Source organism: Arvicanthis niloticus, chromosome 2 (assembly GCF_011762505.2).
Source record: "Arvicanthis niloticus isolate mArvNil1 chromosome 2, mArvNil1.pat.X, whole genome shotgun sequence".
NCBI lineage: Eukaryota > Metazoa > Chordata > Mammalia > Rodentia > Muridae > Arvicanthis > Arvicanthis niloticus.
The window spans coordinates 96,144,191-96,157,463 of NC_047659.1; the positions used below are offsets into that span (position 1 = coordinate 96,144,191).

The 13,273-nt window shown below is 41.0% G+C and overlaps 1 protein-coding gene across 3 annotated transcripts in view; it reads left to right on the forward strand.

The window, feature by feature from the left end:
- The window catches only part of Slc24a5 (solute carrier family 24 member 5), a 48,584-nt gene that overhangs the window by 6,312 nt on the left and 28,999 nt on the right, over positions 1-13,273 (forward strand). For 2 of the 3 annotated variants that reach the window (XM_076929667.1, XM_034494166.2), the window contains exons 4-7: positions 10,070-10,153; positions 10,243-10,346; positions 10,676-10,776; positions 12,531-12,814. In XM_076929667.1, the coding sequence (XP_076785782.1) occupies positions 10,070-10,153; positions 10,243-10,346; positions 10,676-10,776; positions 12,531-12,814 (573 nt within the window). The remainder of the gene's footprint in view (positions 1-10,069; positions 10,154-10,242; positions 10,347-10,675; positions 10,777-12,530; positions 12,815-13,273) is intronic. The other variant, XM_076929666.1, reaches the window with a different exon arrangement.

The following is a 13,273-nucleotide window of genomic DNA, read 5'->3' on the forward strand; positions in this document are numbered from 1 at the left end:
TGTGCTTATTGAAAATCATAGCCTTATTTACTTGCTTTTGTGATTTCTTGCCTGCGTATGGTTTGTGGGGGAGATAAACTGACTTATTATTCTTACGAACTTTCTCAAGGTTTTGAAAGTATGTACAGGTATTAGCATTGATATAAGTTTCCATGGTTTGCCATTTCAGCTTATATTGAGGGCATTCATGGTGTTGTAGCTGAAACATTTTAAAGTTGGGAAGTTTGCTTCCTTCTATCCAGAAAGATCTAAATACCACCCCCCAAAAGCCGCTCTTTCTTTTCACTTGTTTTGCTTCTACGCTTATCCCCACACCCCAAACTCATCTTCATAGAATATATCGTTTTTCAAACTTGACCAATCCTCACATACTAAGTACATATGTGTGTGTATGTGTGTGTGTGTGTTTCCATAATCCTAACTCTAATAATCTTTTCATTCTCATGTCAGCACTGCATTTAATTAGAATGTGAAAGACAGAAAATGTAAAATATTGCTCACACCTCACTAAAAACTGTAAGCTTCAGTGACTCAGCTGAGCTGACAGAACAGATCCAGCAAGAATTCTCTTTACAGAGGTTGCCTGTAAGAAGTAAAAGATTAAAAACAAACTAAACGTCCAGTCCTGCAGAAGATATGACTTACTACACTGGCCGTTAGATCATGCCCTCCATGTCCTCTTCATTATGGTGTTCCCTCCTTCTGTCATAGTGACTTCCACTATGCCACTTGTAGAATTTCTTTGAAGCATCACCAGCAAACATGCATTTCTCAAGAAAATCCCTGTCGTCAACATAACACAATAGCTATCAGGACTGAGTGGCCGATGGATGCCCATGGGATGCCAATCTTCCTCAGCTCTCAAGTATTAAAATGACAGCCAACAACATGAGGTAGAAATAATGTTCGCTTGAGCCACTTGTCAAAGTCTGATCATTCCTCTTTCAAGGTCTGCCATACTCGTATTCAAATGCCATCAGCAGTAAGAATCAGTCAGCACAGTTTGTCTCCATCAGCAGGCACTGACTTCTGGAGTCTGCAAGCCTTTCCTCCATGCTCCTTCATAAGCAGAGTTGTACAGTTCCACTCATTTCATCAGCTGATGAGTAAGGACCTAGTTCTCAGACCATCCCATGAATATTCCACATTCCACCAGAGTGGTCCCTTCAGGATGCCCAAGCACATAATACACGTGCATGTGCGTGTGTGCGTGTGGGGGTGGGGGAAATGGGTGTGTGCATATACACATGTGTGTGTGGCTTCACCTACATAAAAACCTTACAAAATAGGGATTAACGCATTGGTTTTACTTTGAGGAAAGTGGAGCTGAGCCCACATAGCTGGCGCAAAGCAAATCCGTACTCTCTGGTGTTCCACAATCCAGTCTATGTGCTGTAATTTTACGCATTCTCTTTAGAGCTTATGTGCCATCAAATGGCTGTTTCAGAAGCCTGGTTCTATTTGAACAATCCTGGGAGCAATTTTCCACCAAAGGGCACTGAAATTTTTTATAAAAACATATATGAGACATTCACCGTATACTTCATAGTTACCAAGAGTTGTTTACTGAAACTAGGTTTCAACTCTTAGAAACCTACCAAGGGTTATAAATTAATTTTGTAAACATTTTCCGAGATGACGAGCCTCGCAGCCTAGCATTTTGCCTAAAATGCACTTGGAGCTACTGTACAGTACTATGTTACTGTACAGTACTGTGTTACTGTACAGTACTGTGTTACTGTGCAGTACTATGTTACTGTACAGTACTGTGTTACTGTACAGTACTATGTTACTGTACAGTACTATGTTACTGTACAGTACTATGTTACTGTACAGTACTATGGAATCCAATGGTCACAGGTAATTCCTCTTGGCATAGATGTTCTAGCACTAGTAAGACGGTGATGGAAGAACTGTCCCAGGATAGCCCCATCACCATAGTGTTAGGATAGCCCCATCACCATAGCGGTCTCTCCTCTCATGCACAGGGGTTTATGGGGTTAGCAGCAGAGTCTTCAGCAAGGTGAAAGTGTAGGGGCCTTGAGACTAGTCTCCAGGCAAGGCAGAGTTAGAAGCAGGAGGAAACAGAGCCTCTCACTGATAACATGGCAGGACCCTAGCTAGTGTTCTTGGTCATTCTAAGGATGATGGCGTGCTGGCAATTTCTCCTATAGCTGTAGCTACTAAAGGCTTTCAGCAAGGATTTTCCACTTCTCTTCGCTCTCTGCTCTACTTAGGGTCATAAAAGCCACACAGCCTCTTCATGCCCTTCAACCCTGGAAAAGCATGCCTTTATCTCCCCTGGACAACCAGAGATAGTCTGCCATTATTTGAGTTGTATAAAATCATGACAGGAAAGCAATTCTGGCCCTCTCTCCTAATCTGTCAGCCCCACCCTCCTTCTCATTCTGTCTCAGATTCCAATCCTGTTTCTTCTTCCATTTAGGTTGGGCTACAGAAGGAGTTACAGGAGATTACCTAAACCCAAAGGTCTAAAGCAAAATTAATCCATATTATGCAGGGAAGACATGAGAAAAGACATGGCTTCTGTGGCAAGATGCAAAAACGTGGACTCTGGAAAGGGAGGGAGGTCAGTCACCTTAGAGCCAAGGGAACTGAAGGATGTGACTGTCCTCATCCCTGCTAGCTGTCCTCATCAGACCCTGCCTTGGAGGATGCTAAAGAGTGGGTGTGGGTACAAAGGACAGAGAAGAGGTAAAGTACCAAGAAGAATGGTACCTCTGTGTGTCTGGTCATTTCAGTAAGACCAGCTACAGGAAGCTATGCCAACGACTATCACGCTTGGTTTGTTATACTCCTGTTTCTGTGTCTTACTTACTTGGGGCTTTTCCTCCCTCTGTCTTCTCCTCCTATATGCTCAGGTGCTCAGTGAAAGGTCTACGACATACAGGAAGGCTGGGTGGGTGGGGAACCCAGTGACTACAAGCTGTGGTGACATAATTCTTAGAATGGTTAGAAGTGTCCAACTTAGAGACAGACACATCTGGGTCCAATTCCCAACTCTGCAAGCTGCTAGCTCTTGGGCAAGTGCTTAACCTCTGTATGCTCGGGTATGTCAGCTGTGAAACAGGTAATTATAGTTTACTTTAAAGAACTCTGTCCTATGTACACAAGAAAAATGCAGCAAATTGCACACAGGGAACAGCCACTGAGAATTCATTATTACAGAATATACCGAGAAGGCTTCTAAGACTCCTTTACCCAGGAAAAATCAAAGTGCAGAAGGGAAATAAGTCAATAAAAAATGTGCTTGGGGCAAATACCAAGTCTATGGTGCATTATGACAGCTTGAAGCCCGTCTTAGGGTAAAAACAAATCAGGCAGTCTCATAAGGCAAGATGTAAGCTTATAAATCCTTTACTTAATAACCTATGAGGCAAATTTACACTATTTTTTAAGAGTTCCTTTGGGTTCTTTCTTGAATCAACATCCCTATTGCAATTTAGTAATCTTTGTTCAAAAAGTGATCTCAATATAAATGTACCTTTATAGTACACACATGAACACATGCACCAATTAACATTTGCTCCCCTGTCTACAAACAGAGAAGAGAGGCACAGTTCTGTAGAAACAGAAGACAGTATAAAAACAGGATCCTCTTACTATGTCACAGGTATCTCAGCTACACTCAATCACTCTTAAACAACTTTAAATTTTTCTAAAATAGCTACATAGAAAGTACAGAGAAACTCTTAAGAATAATTATTTGCACCTTTAATTCCTGCACTCCGTGAGGCAGAGGCAGGCAGATCTCTGAGTTCAAAGCCAGCTTGGTCTACAGAGTGAGTTCCAGGTCAGCCAGGGCTACACAGAGAAACCCTGTCTCAACAGCAACAACACAGTCACTTGCTTCAGCCAAACAACAACAACAACACAAACATAGTCACTTGCTTCAGCCAAATTCCAGTAAGCTAACTCTAGAACCTTCTGTTTAAATGCTAACCCAATAAGCTATTCAATTACAACATCTAATCCTCATCTTGCTAACACCTATGAGTTATAACACATTTTAAGTGGAAAATTTTCCCACGTTTTAGAAAAGTATTTTAAATATTTACTTTTATCTTTTAAAAATTACTTTTACTACCTCTGCCTTGAACTAATGTTTGCCTATGTTCTACACTATGTTTCAGAGATAGACGATTGAAAAAAAAAAGTAAGTTTTAATTCCAGGTAGAGCTGACTCTAACTTGTGAAGTTAGGAACCTTAGTAATTCCGAGTCTGACATTTGGACAGCTTACAGTGTGAGGGGATTATCTGAACTCTTAAGCCTCATGAAATTTACAGAAGCAAAAGCATTCTCAAAGAACAAAGACTCAGAGTAGTGCCTCTTCCCTGCTGGGTGAGCACAGCCTCCCAGAGAGCCTGGCAGATGCCCCTCCCCCCCCCCCCCAACCGGTGTTCTTTTCTCTGGCCTGAACTGTAATCCCTTGGACTACATCTGCATCTATAGTAGGAACTAAACACTCTGGGTACTATCAAGATGTAGGTGCAGGAACAGGCAGTGATGGTAAGACCACATGTGCACTAATCCCTGTCTCTCTGAGTGGCGGAAAGCATCAGAACGACATAGGTGCTATCCCACCTCTGACCTTGGGCAACAGGAACCATGTGGTTCAGAGGACAGGTGAATCCACTGTAGTGGTACACCTCGTGGATTGGGGGAAATCTTTTTTCGACAGGATCAAGCCTTTGAAAGCATTATAGAAATGTTTCAGAGTTTGTTCAGTTTAAAATCTGACATGGTTGAGTATGAGGCTTTTCTAAACAATCTCTTTAAAGTCTCACATTAAATTATCTGGCAGTGATAGAATCTGGGTCTCTGTTTTAGCTTAGTTCTCCTTACTACTTGGTATAGAGATATTTCTAGAATGTCACCAACTTTCCCATGGGTCACTACAGAGAAGAATACACTTAGGAGAAGGTCTGGTGAGTTTTAAATCCTCTCATGGCCACCATGCTGTATGTTACAGAAACAATGTAAAAGAGATCAAACCTTAGATGGCTTTCTGTATCTTCAAGTATATATATGTGGTTGTTCTTTCAGATTAATAGGAAAAAAAGAGTAATCGCAATGACAGAAAAACAGAACAATTTATCCTTAATAATAAACTACAGCACAGGAAAATGTTACCCAAAGGTCAAGAAAGACAAGGCCAATCTACTATAAAGTTCAGAGATGTAAACCATTTTACAAAATATTCTTACGACCATACAAAAGGGCTTGAAATAAAAATACCCTTGAAGTTTTATTCCGCCATCTAACAGAGTCTTTCCTTCCATAACTACAGTTAAAGCCCAGGGAATAGCAAGAATGCATTCTGAGACCTTTCCTTCCATAACTACAGTTAAAGCCCAGGGGATAGCAAGAATGCCCTCTGAGACCAAAAGAATTCTGAAGGACCACTGCTTTCCAAACCATAAACCAGCCCAATCCACCATCTCTTCTCTCTGGAAAAGAAATTTGCCCAATGAAGCAGTCTTCAGACCACACTGAGTGTGCACCATCACTGTCAGAAAGAAAAGCAGGCTGCTTTCCTTTGTCTTCCCACACCGGCTTTGGAAGGCACAGCCTAAGAATCTGTAACCCTAACTTTTAAGTTCCTGGAAATGTGCTAGAAAACTGTCAAGGATTCTTATTTCCCAATAAGTACTTTTCTCCTAGTTAAAAATGCAAGAGGGGTCTGAGGATCTGGCTCAGTGGGTAGAGTGCTTACCTCGCAAGCTCAAAGCCCTGGGTTCGATCACCAGCACTGCACGATCCCAAAGTGCTGGCACAACAGCAATCCCCAGCAAAGGCAGGGAAAGAGAGGTTAAACGGCACCTTTAGCTACACAGTGAATGCAAGGCCCACCTGGGATACACGAAACCACCTCATAAAGAAAAAATATTAAAAAACATCAAATAGACATAGTTATGGTGCCAATAGCATGAAGCCATGGAAATGCTATTGCCCTCAAGGTCTGCACAATTCCTACACTTACGGTCTTTGCAATCCAGGAGACTTGACTTTGTTTCCTTACTCCCAGATCCTGATTTGGTTTTGTTTTGTGTGTGTGTGTGTGTGTGTGTGTGTGTGTGTGTGTGTGTGTGTGTGTGTTGGGTATTAAAGCCAGTGCCTCATATGTAGTAGCAAATGGTGATTTCTTTGTAAAATGTAAATTCTAAAACTCACATCAAAAGAGAGTTAACATTAGAAATATCAACGTAAGCTGAGTGTCACATTGTAAGATAATGTCTTCATTTCCAAAATGCAAAGTTAAATTATACAGCAATTCACTTTGCCTTTTTGTTCAATTTTAAAATTCAATGGCAAGTTTGTAATATATGTACATATATATATGTATGCATCTATATGTGTACATATTGGTTACATTCTATACATTAAGACAAATGAGTATTACTCAGTGCTCCTGAGGTACTGAGAATGGCAAAATCTGAGGACGTGGGTCTGGCACAGAAAATCATCTATTGTGTGTGCACAGTGATCACCACCCTCCTGAGTAGTTCAAATGGTTTCCGAGTGATCTGTAATAACTAATACAGTATGCACAGTGTGCAACTAGCTATACATTGTATTGTTCAAGGAAAAAGAAGAAAGTCTAGTTCATATTCAGAATAAAGGTAATTTCTCTTCGAGTATTTTGATGCACAGGTGGTTGAATCTGAACCTATGGAACCTGCAGGGACAGGGCTGAGTATGTATCATTTATATATGTCCCATATGTACTAAAATTAGAAACAGCATGAAACCAAAGCCCACAAGCCATTATGTTTTTCTCTTCTCGCTGTTTACTGAAGTCAAGTATTTAAGTGATAGTCAAGGCAGGTAGGAATAGATGAGAGAGTCTGCATTGAATTATCTCACCCCAATTCTTCTGAACCCAGTTCACAATTATCATCACACGGCAGATGACCTCAGTGTGGAGCTGTTTGATCCCTCACACTAAAATGGCCCCAAAGGATAAAAACAGTAGCTGGGCCTTTCCACCAACTGAAAAAGTGCTTCAGAAGAATATTCCCTAGTTAGTCTTTAGGGTCCACGAGGCCATACATGATGTACCTTCAATCTAACCCCATTGCTTTCTCTCAGGGCCCTTCATTCTGTCTACAGCCACTTAACCTGCCTATTAAACTCTTACTGACATAATAACACCTTCATTTTGAGACCTCCCCTCCACAGTTACTTCTTATCCCATGACATTTCATATTGTCTCCATTTTCACTTCTTGCTGCTTCTAAACCTCCCATATTTTGTGTCTGCCCATCCACCACACTATAAGTTGACAGATGCAGCTCTTGTGTGTTTACTGCCATATCCTGACACACAGAGAAGCATCTGGCATAGTTAGTGTTGATATTCAGCAATGAAAGTCAGATGACTACGGCTACTTAACAAATTCTCTCCAAAACTTGTAGCTTACAATAAAGAAGCATCCTTTTTATTTCCCTCAGTCTAGGGGGCTTTACAGAGCTCAGGTAGCTGATTAGGGTCCCTACTGAAGTTCTAGTGAAAGGATGCATCTGCAATCATTGAAGGCCTGCTCTCCCTCATGGCTGGTACCTAAGCTTGGAAGACTCAAAAAGATGCCAAAGCATGGCTTGCTAGAGGTATGTCTTTCAATACAGGCTCATGAGGTCTGTCCTGGATGGAGGTTTTGAGATGGCAGGACACGTGTGCTGTCTATAGTACTAAAGCAAATGTTCCAAGAGAGGCCACTTGAGGAAATTCTACCTTTTGCTTTCATGTCCTGACCTTGAAAACATTATCACACTGCCATGGCCCTCAATTTGCCAAAGCAGTCATAAAGGCTCATCTGTGTTGAGATGTGCTAGCCAGCTGCTCTACCACAGAGCTCAGTCTCCTTTTTAAATAAGAGAAAAGTTATTGGAAAGAATGTGGAATACAAATATTGTAGTAAGTTTTATTAAATTCAACCTACTACACTCCAGACAAGGAATTTATAAGGCCAAAAGTCAAGGTTTCGGCAGAGAAGAAATGCGTACTTAAGAGTAAGCAAGACCAGCCAGGTGCTGAAGAGATGGCTGCAGTTAAAGGCACTGCTGTTCTTCCAGAGGACCTGGGTTCAATTCCTAGTGCCCACATGGCAGGCAGATCACAGGGGATCTGGTACCCTCACACCAATGCACATTTTAAAAAAGAAAAGAAAGAAAGAAAAGAAAGAAAGAAAGGAAGGAAGGAAGGAAGGAAGGAAGGAAGGAAGGAAGAAAGGAAAAACAGCCAGTCTTCACAAGCAAATCCCAGGAAACATGGCCAACCATGACAGAGACCAAATCAAATACACCAGAGTTTGAGGACCAAAAACCTTAGTACAGTAAAAGCAGTTAGCATCAAAAACAGAACTTCCATCAAGTCTTAGAAATCTGAATTCTAGTGGCTGGGATGATGGTATGCTTGGCACTCAAGCTTGAGAATGAATCCGGATCCCCAGGACCAAATGAAAGGCCAGATGCACTGATGCATGACTGTAATCCCAACCCTGGGTGTGGTAGTACAGGAGCCTCAAAATTAAGTTACGGCCAACTGAGCAAAGCCACCTGACACTGACATTGGCCTCCATATGTACATACATAAACATGTACACACACACACACACACTTTACTTGATGGAAACTTCTGAAAGACTGAGTTGTTTCTTCACTATGGCTTTCTTTCTCTTTCTTTTCCTGTAGTTTGTCTCTTGGCTTTAACGATGGAAGAGCCACATAATACCCTTCCTAATGTCAATTAAGTGAAACCACTTGTATGCTTCTAAGTCTGGAAGATACCCACAAATTACTCAAATAATAGGACAGTATTTACTTTTCTGTGTAATTTGCAAAATGCTAGATTTACTGGGCTTTTTGTTTACTGATTTCATCTTCTTTTCCATTAGATAATGTAGGTGTTGTAAATCCAGCTTCTTTGTAGACCTTAAGAACCACTGAACCCTTTCTTCTTCCAAGTCAGGTTGTGAATCCCTAACTACTGTAATTTGTCAAAGGAGTTGTTTTTGCAACTCACCTATAGCTGGTAGCCGACTTCTCTGAACTGGCTGACATTCTGTCTCCTCTACTTTTTAATGTGTATTTATCTATTTGTTTGGGAGTGGAGGCATGACGTAGTACATGTGTTGAGATTAGAAGACAACGTTTGAAGGGTTGGTTATCTCCTGCTAAGTGGGTTCTGGGAACAGAACTCAGGCCATCGGCCTTAGAGGCAAGTTCCCTTATCAGACCCACCTCAATGGCCCTTAAGTGTTTATTATCTTGTGTCCTGGCTGGTTTTATGTCAACTTGACCCAAACTAGAGTCATCAGAGAAACAGGAGCCTTAAGAAAAAGCTTCCATGAGAACCAGCTATGAGACAGTTTCTCAATTAGTGATCAATGAGGGAAGGCCTAGCTGATGGTGGGTGGTGCCAACCCTGGGCTGACAGTCCTGGGTTTTATAAGAAAGCAGACTGAGCAAGCCATGGGAAGCAACCCAGTAAGCTGCACTTCTCCATGGCCTCTGCCTAAGTTCCTGCCTCCAATTTTCAGCCCTGCTTGAGTTCTTGTCCTGACTTCCTTCAATGATAAACAGTAATGTCGAAATGAAAGCTAGACAAACCCTTTCCTCTCCAATTTGCCTTTTTTAGTCATAGTATTTCATTGCAGCAATAGAAACCCTAAGACATCATGTATATGAGTGTCCACATCATGATGCCCCCGTGGAGGCCAAATGACAAGTTTGTGGAGTCAGGTATCCCTTTCCATGTTTTTCATGGGTTCTGGGAATTGAGCTCATGTTGCCTGGCATGCATAGCATCTTCAGCAGCTGAGCCATCACACCTGTCCTTTCTATAGAAATGATAAGTAATGCATTCATAGGAAACCAAGATGCATACAGGATTCCTCTATTTCTAACCCAAATGTTTAATTCTAGCTTCAGTCAGTATGGGTATAATGTATAATGTACAGGTGTAATTTCTGAGTGTCTTTTACATAGCTCTACTGTGTACTCTTTGCCACTGTCAGCCATAGTAACCACTTCCTTTATCTTTAGCCCTTGGACTGTCGCAGGATGTTGCAGGTGCAACTTTCATGGCAGCAGGTAGCTCCGCCCCTGAACTAGTTACCGCCTTCTTGGGTAAATATTGTTCCTTTGACTTGCTGCTTATTCCGTGTGGCTTTAGTTTCAAGCCAGCTTGAACTTAGCTACTACTATCTTGCTCCCAGGTGTATTTATCACAAAGGGAGATATTGGTATCAGCACCATCCTAGGATCTGCAATTTATAATCTCCTTGGCATCTGTGCTGCCTGTGGCCTCCTATCCAACATGGTAAGAAAACTATTCAATAAGATGTATTTTCTTGACAAATTCTAAGCCTGCCTGGGATGAACAATATGACACTGGAATTGTGTTCAGTCAAATTTAATAACCACTAAAAAACATTTACTCAATTGACTTAATCCACAAGTATCTCTTAATCAAATTTATAAAAGTCAGTACATGCTTATAAACAATTTTTCTTTAAAATTGTTTTTCTATAATATGCAAACTTAACAATATTTTACCACAAATACGTGATTTCAGTATTATACTATACACTGTTCTTGAATGACTTACACTGTAATGCATACAGTAAATCAAACACCACTGTTTCCCAGGTTTCAACACTCTCCTGCTGGCCCCTGTTCCGAGACTGTGCAGTGTATGCAGTTAGTGTAGCAGCAGTTTTTGGCATAATATTTGACAACCAAGTTTACTGGTAAGCTTTAAATAACTGTCACTCATGTAAAACATAAATACAGAGTTTTTGAAGTCTTCAACAGCTACTCCAGTCTCAGCTGATCCCTTCACAACTGCTGGTGACTGCTTTTTTCTACTGTCCCTTTGAGATGTCTTAGCATCACTTCTAGTCACTGGAGACAGCCAGTCTGTCTCCAGTGTGAGCATGGTCTCCATGCTCACAACTTTCCCAGCTACTGGTACCATTTACAGCTCCAACTGTGGGCACTCTCTTCTATTAGGCTGTCGCTGACCTGGCCTTGGTTAGCAAGGTCACAGTAATAAAAGCTTGGAGAACAGCAGAAGCCCCTGCACTCCCACAGTCTCTCCCATTCTCCCAGAACAGAAGGAACCACCCAGAATGATTGTGTATCACCATCAAAAAAGCTTGCTGCTTTTTCATTATCTCTGTACCTAACAGGCCCAAGAAAATAAAAAAGCAGCTAACTTGGTAGAAACACATAAACTCTGGAAAGACATAAACACGCCAAGCAGACGCACTTACCTCTTATGTCAGTGGTTCTCAACCTTCCTAATGCTGTGACCCCTTAATACAGTTCCTCATGTTGTGGTGACCCACAACCATAAAATTATTTTTGTTGCTACTTCATAACTGTAATTTTGATGTTATGATCATTGTGTAAACATCTGATATGCAGATGGCCTTAGGCAACCCCTGTCATAGGGCCATTCAAGCCCCAAAGGGTGGTGATTCACAGGTTGACAACAACTGTCCTAGGTGTCCTATGCTGAATACCATAAAATAAATATAAAATATATGGCTATATATACACATATATATGTGTATGTATCCAGAGAACACAAACAGGGAGAAAACAAGATAAATGAAGTCAGGCTGCTAGTATAGCAAAGAACCCTGGAATTCAGCTGTCATTTGTAAGTGACAGGAACCAAGGAAATCAGGAACTCTTTTTTTTCTTTTTGAGTTGTAGCAGAGAATTGATTCTCTGCTATGAAATAACAGTATTAATGTGTTAAAATTAGCTAATATACAGTAAAATGGGAAACCAAAGCATAGACAATTCTTGGTGCTGTATTCCGGAATTTCATTTTTGAGAATATTTTTATTGTTTATGAATATAAACCAAACTAAGCTACAATCAAATCATCAAAAAGGGGCCAAGCATAGTAATACATCTCTGAAACCCCCAAAACTCAAGTAGAAGAGGTAGGAGGAGGATGAATTTGAGTACTTGAGGCCAATCAAGAGTGCATTGTTCAAAGCCAGTCTGGGCTTTACAGTGAGACCTCAAAAGCCAACAATACTCCACACCTCCAACTTTCTTCTAAATCTCTACAGAGCAAACTGCAAAGCTCCAGCCAAAATCTAACATAGTCTAAGTATTTTACACAGTTTCTGGACCAGAAAATCTAAAAGACAGTATATTATTTTCTAATTATTAAATATTTGGGGAATGTAGTATGTTGAATAAATGAATTGAAAAAAATATCCATTAATTAGTTTTAAACTCTCCAACTATCTCCAAGGCATTTTTGTGCCAGTACTTGAATCTATAAAGTCGGACAATGGATTTTATATTACTTTTTAAAGAGTCGGGTTTTTATCAACGAGTTTGTAACAATACTGTAACCAAGACTGGGTAAATGAAAGTATTTAGGAGTGGTTCCTTGTTTTTCTACTGTTGCTTTTGTTAGAAATTATTGTTTAAAAACTATTCTAGATAATTACACACCAATTTCTTCCATGTCTAGGTATGAAGGAACAGTGCTGCTGCTGATCTACGGACTGTATGTTCTGCTACTGTGCTTTGACACAACGATCAGCCGATTTGTCATGAAAACATGCAGTCCCTGTTGTCCTTGCCTTGTCAAAGCTATGGAGGAGAGAAGTGAACAGCAGACACTGTTGGAGTGGGAGCAAGAGAGCCAGCTCTTCACTCGTCGCCAGTCGAGGACAGACAGTGGAATATTTCAGGAAGATTCTGGTTACTCCCAGCTTTCTCTAAGTTTGCATGGTCTCGGTCAGGTTTCTGAAGGTAACACCTACACCCTGCAACTGTTCCATCTAACCACTAGAAAACCTTGGCTTCTCATTTCAAGTTAGTAATTAGCACGTGCTTACACACCACACTATGGAGTCAGAGATGGTGAACTGCAAGTAAGACCTAGCCTTTAGGAGCTCCCAATAAATATTTTTTGTAAATCAGCTAAAAGTGTGGGGCAAGGGGAGTACACATAGATGTGGAGCCAGAAGTCAGCCCTGGATGCTGTTCCTCAATTCTTTGAGACTTCACATCATTTTCTGAGACCAGAGTCATTCAATGACCCTGTAGCTCACTGATTAGGCTAGACTAGCTGGCCAGTGAGCTCTAGAGATCTGTCTGTCTCTGTCTTCCACTGGGCATTATACATGTGGGCTGCCATGCTTTTTTATGTGGATATTGGGGATCTGATCTCAGACTCTCATGCCTGTACACCAAACACTTTACCCACTG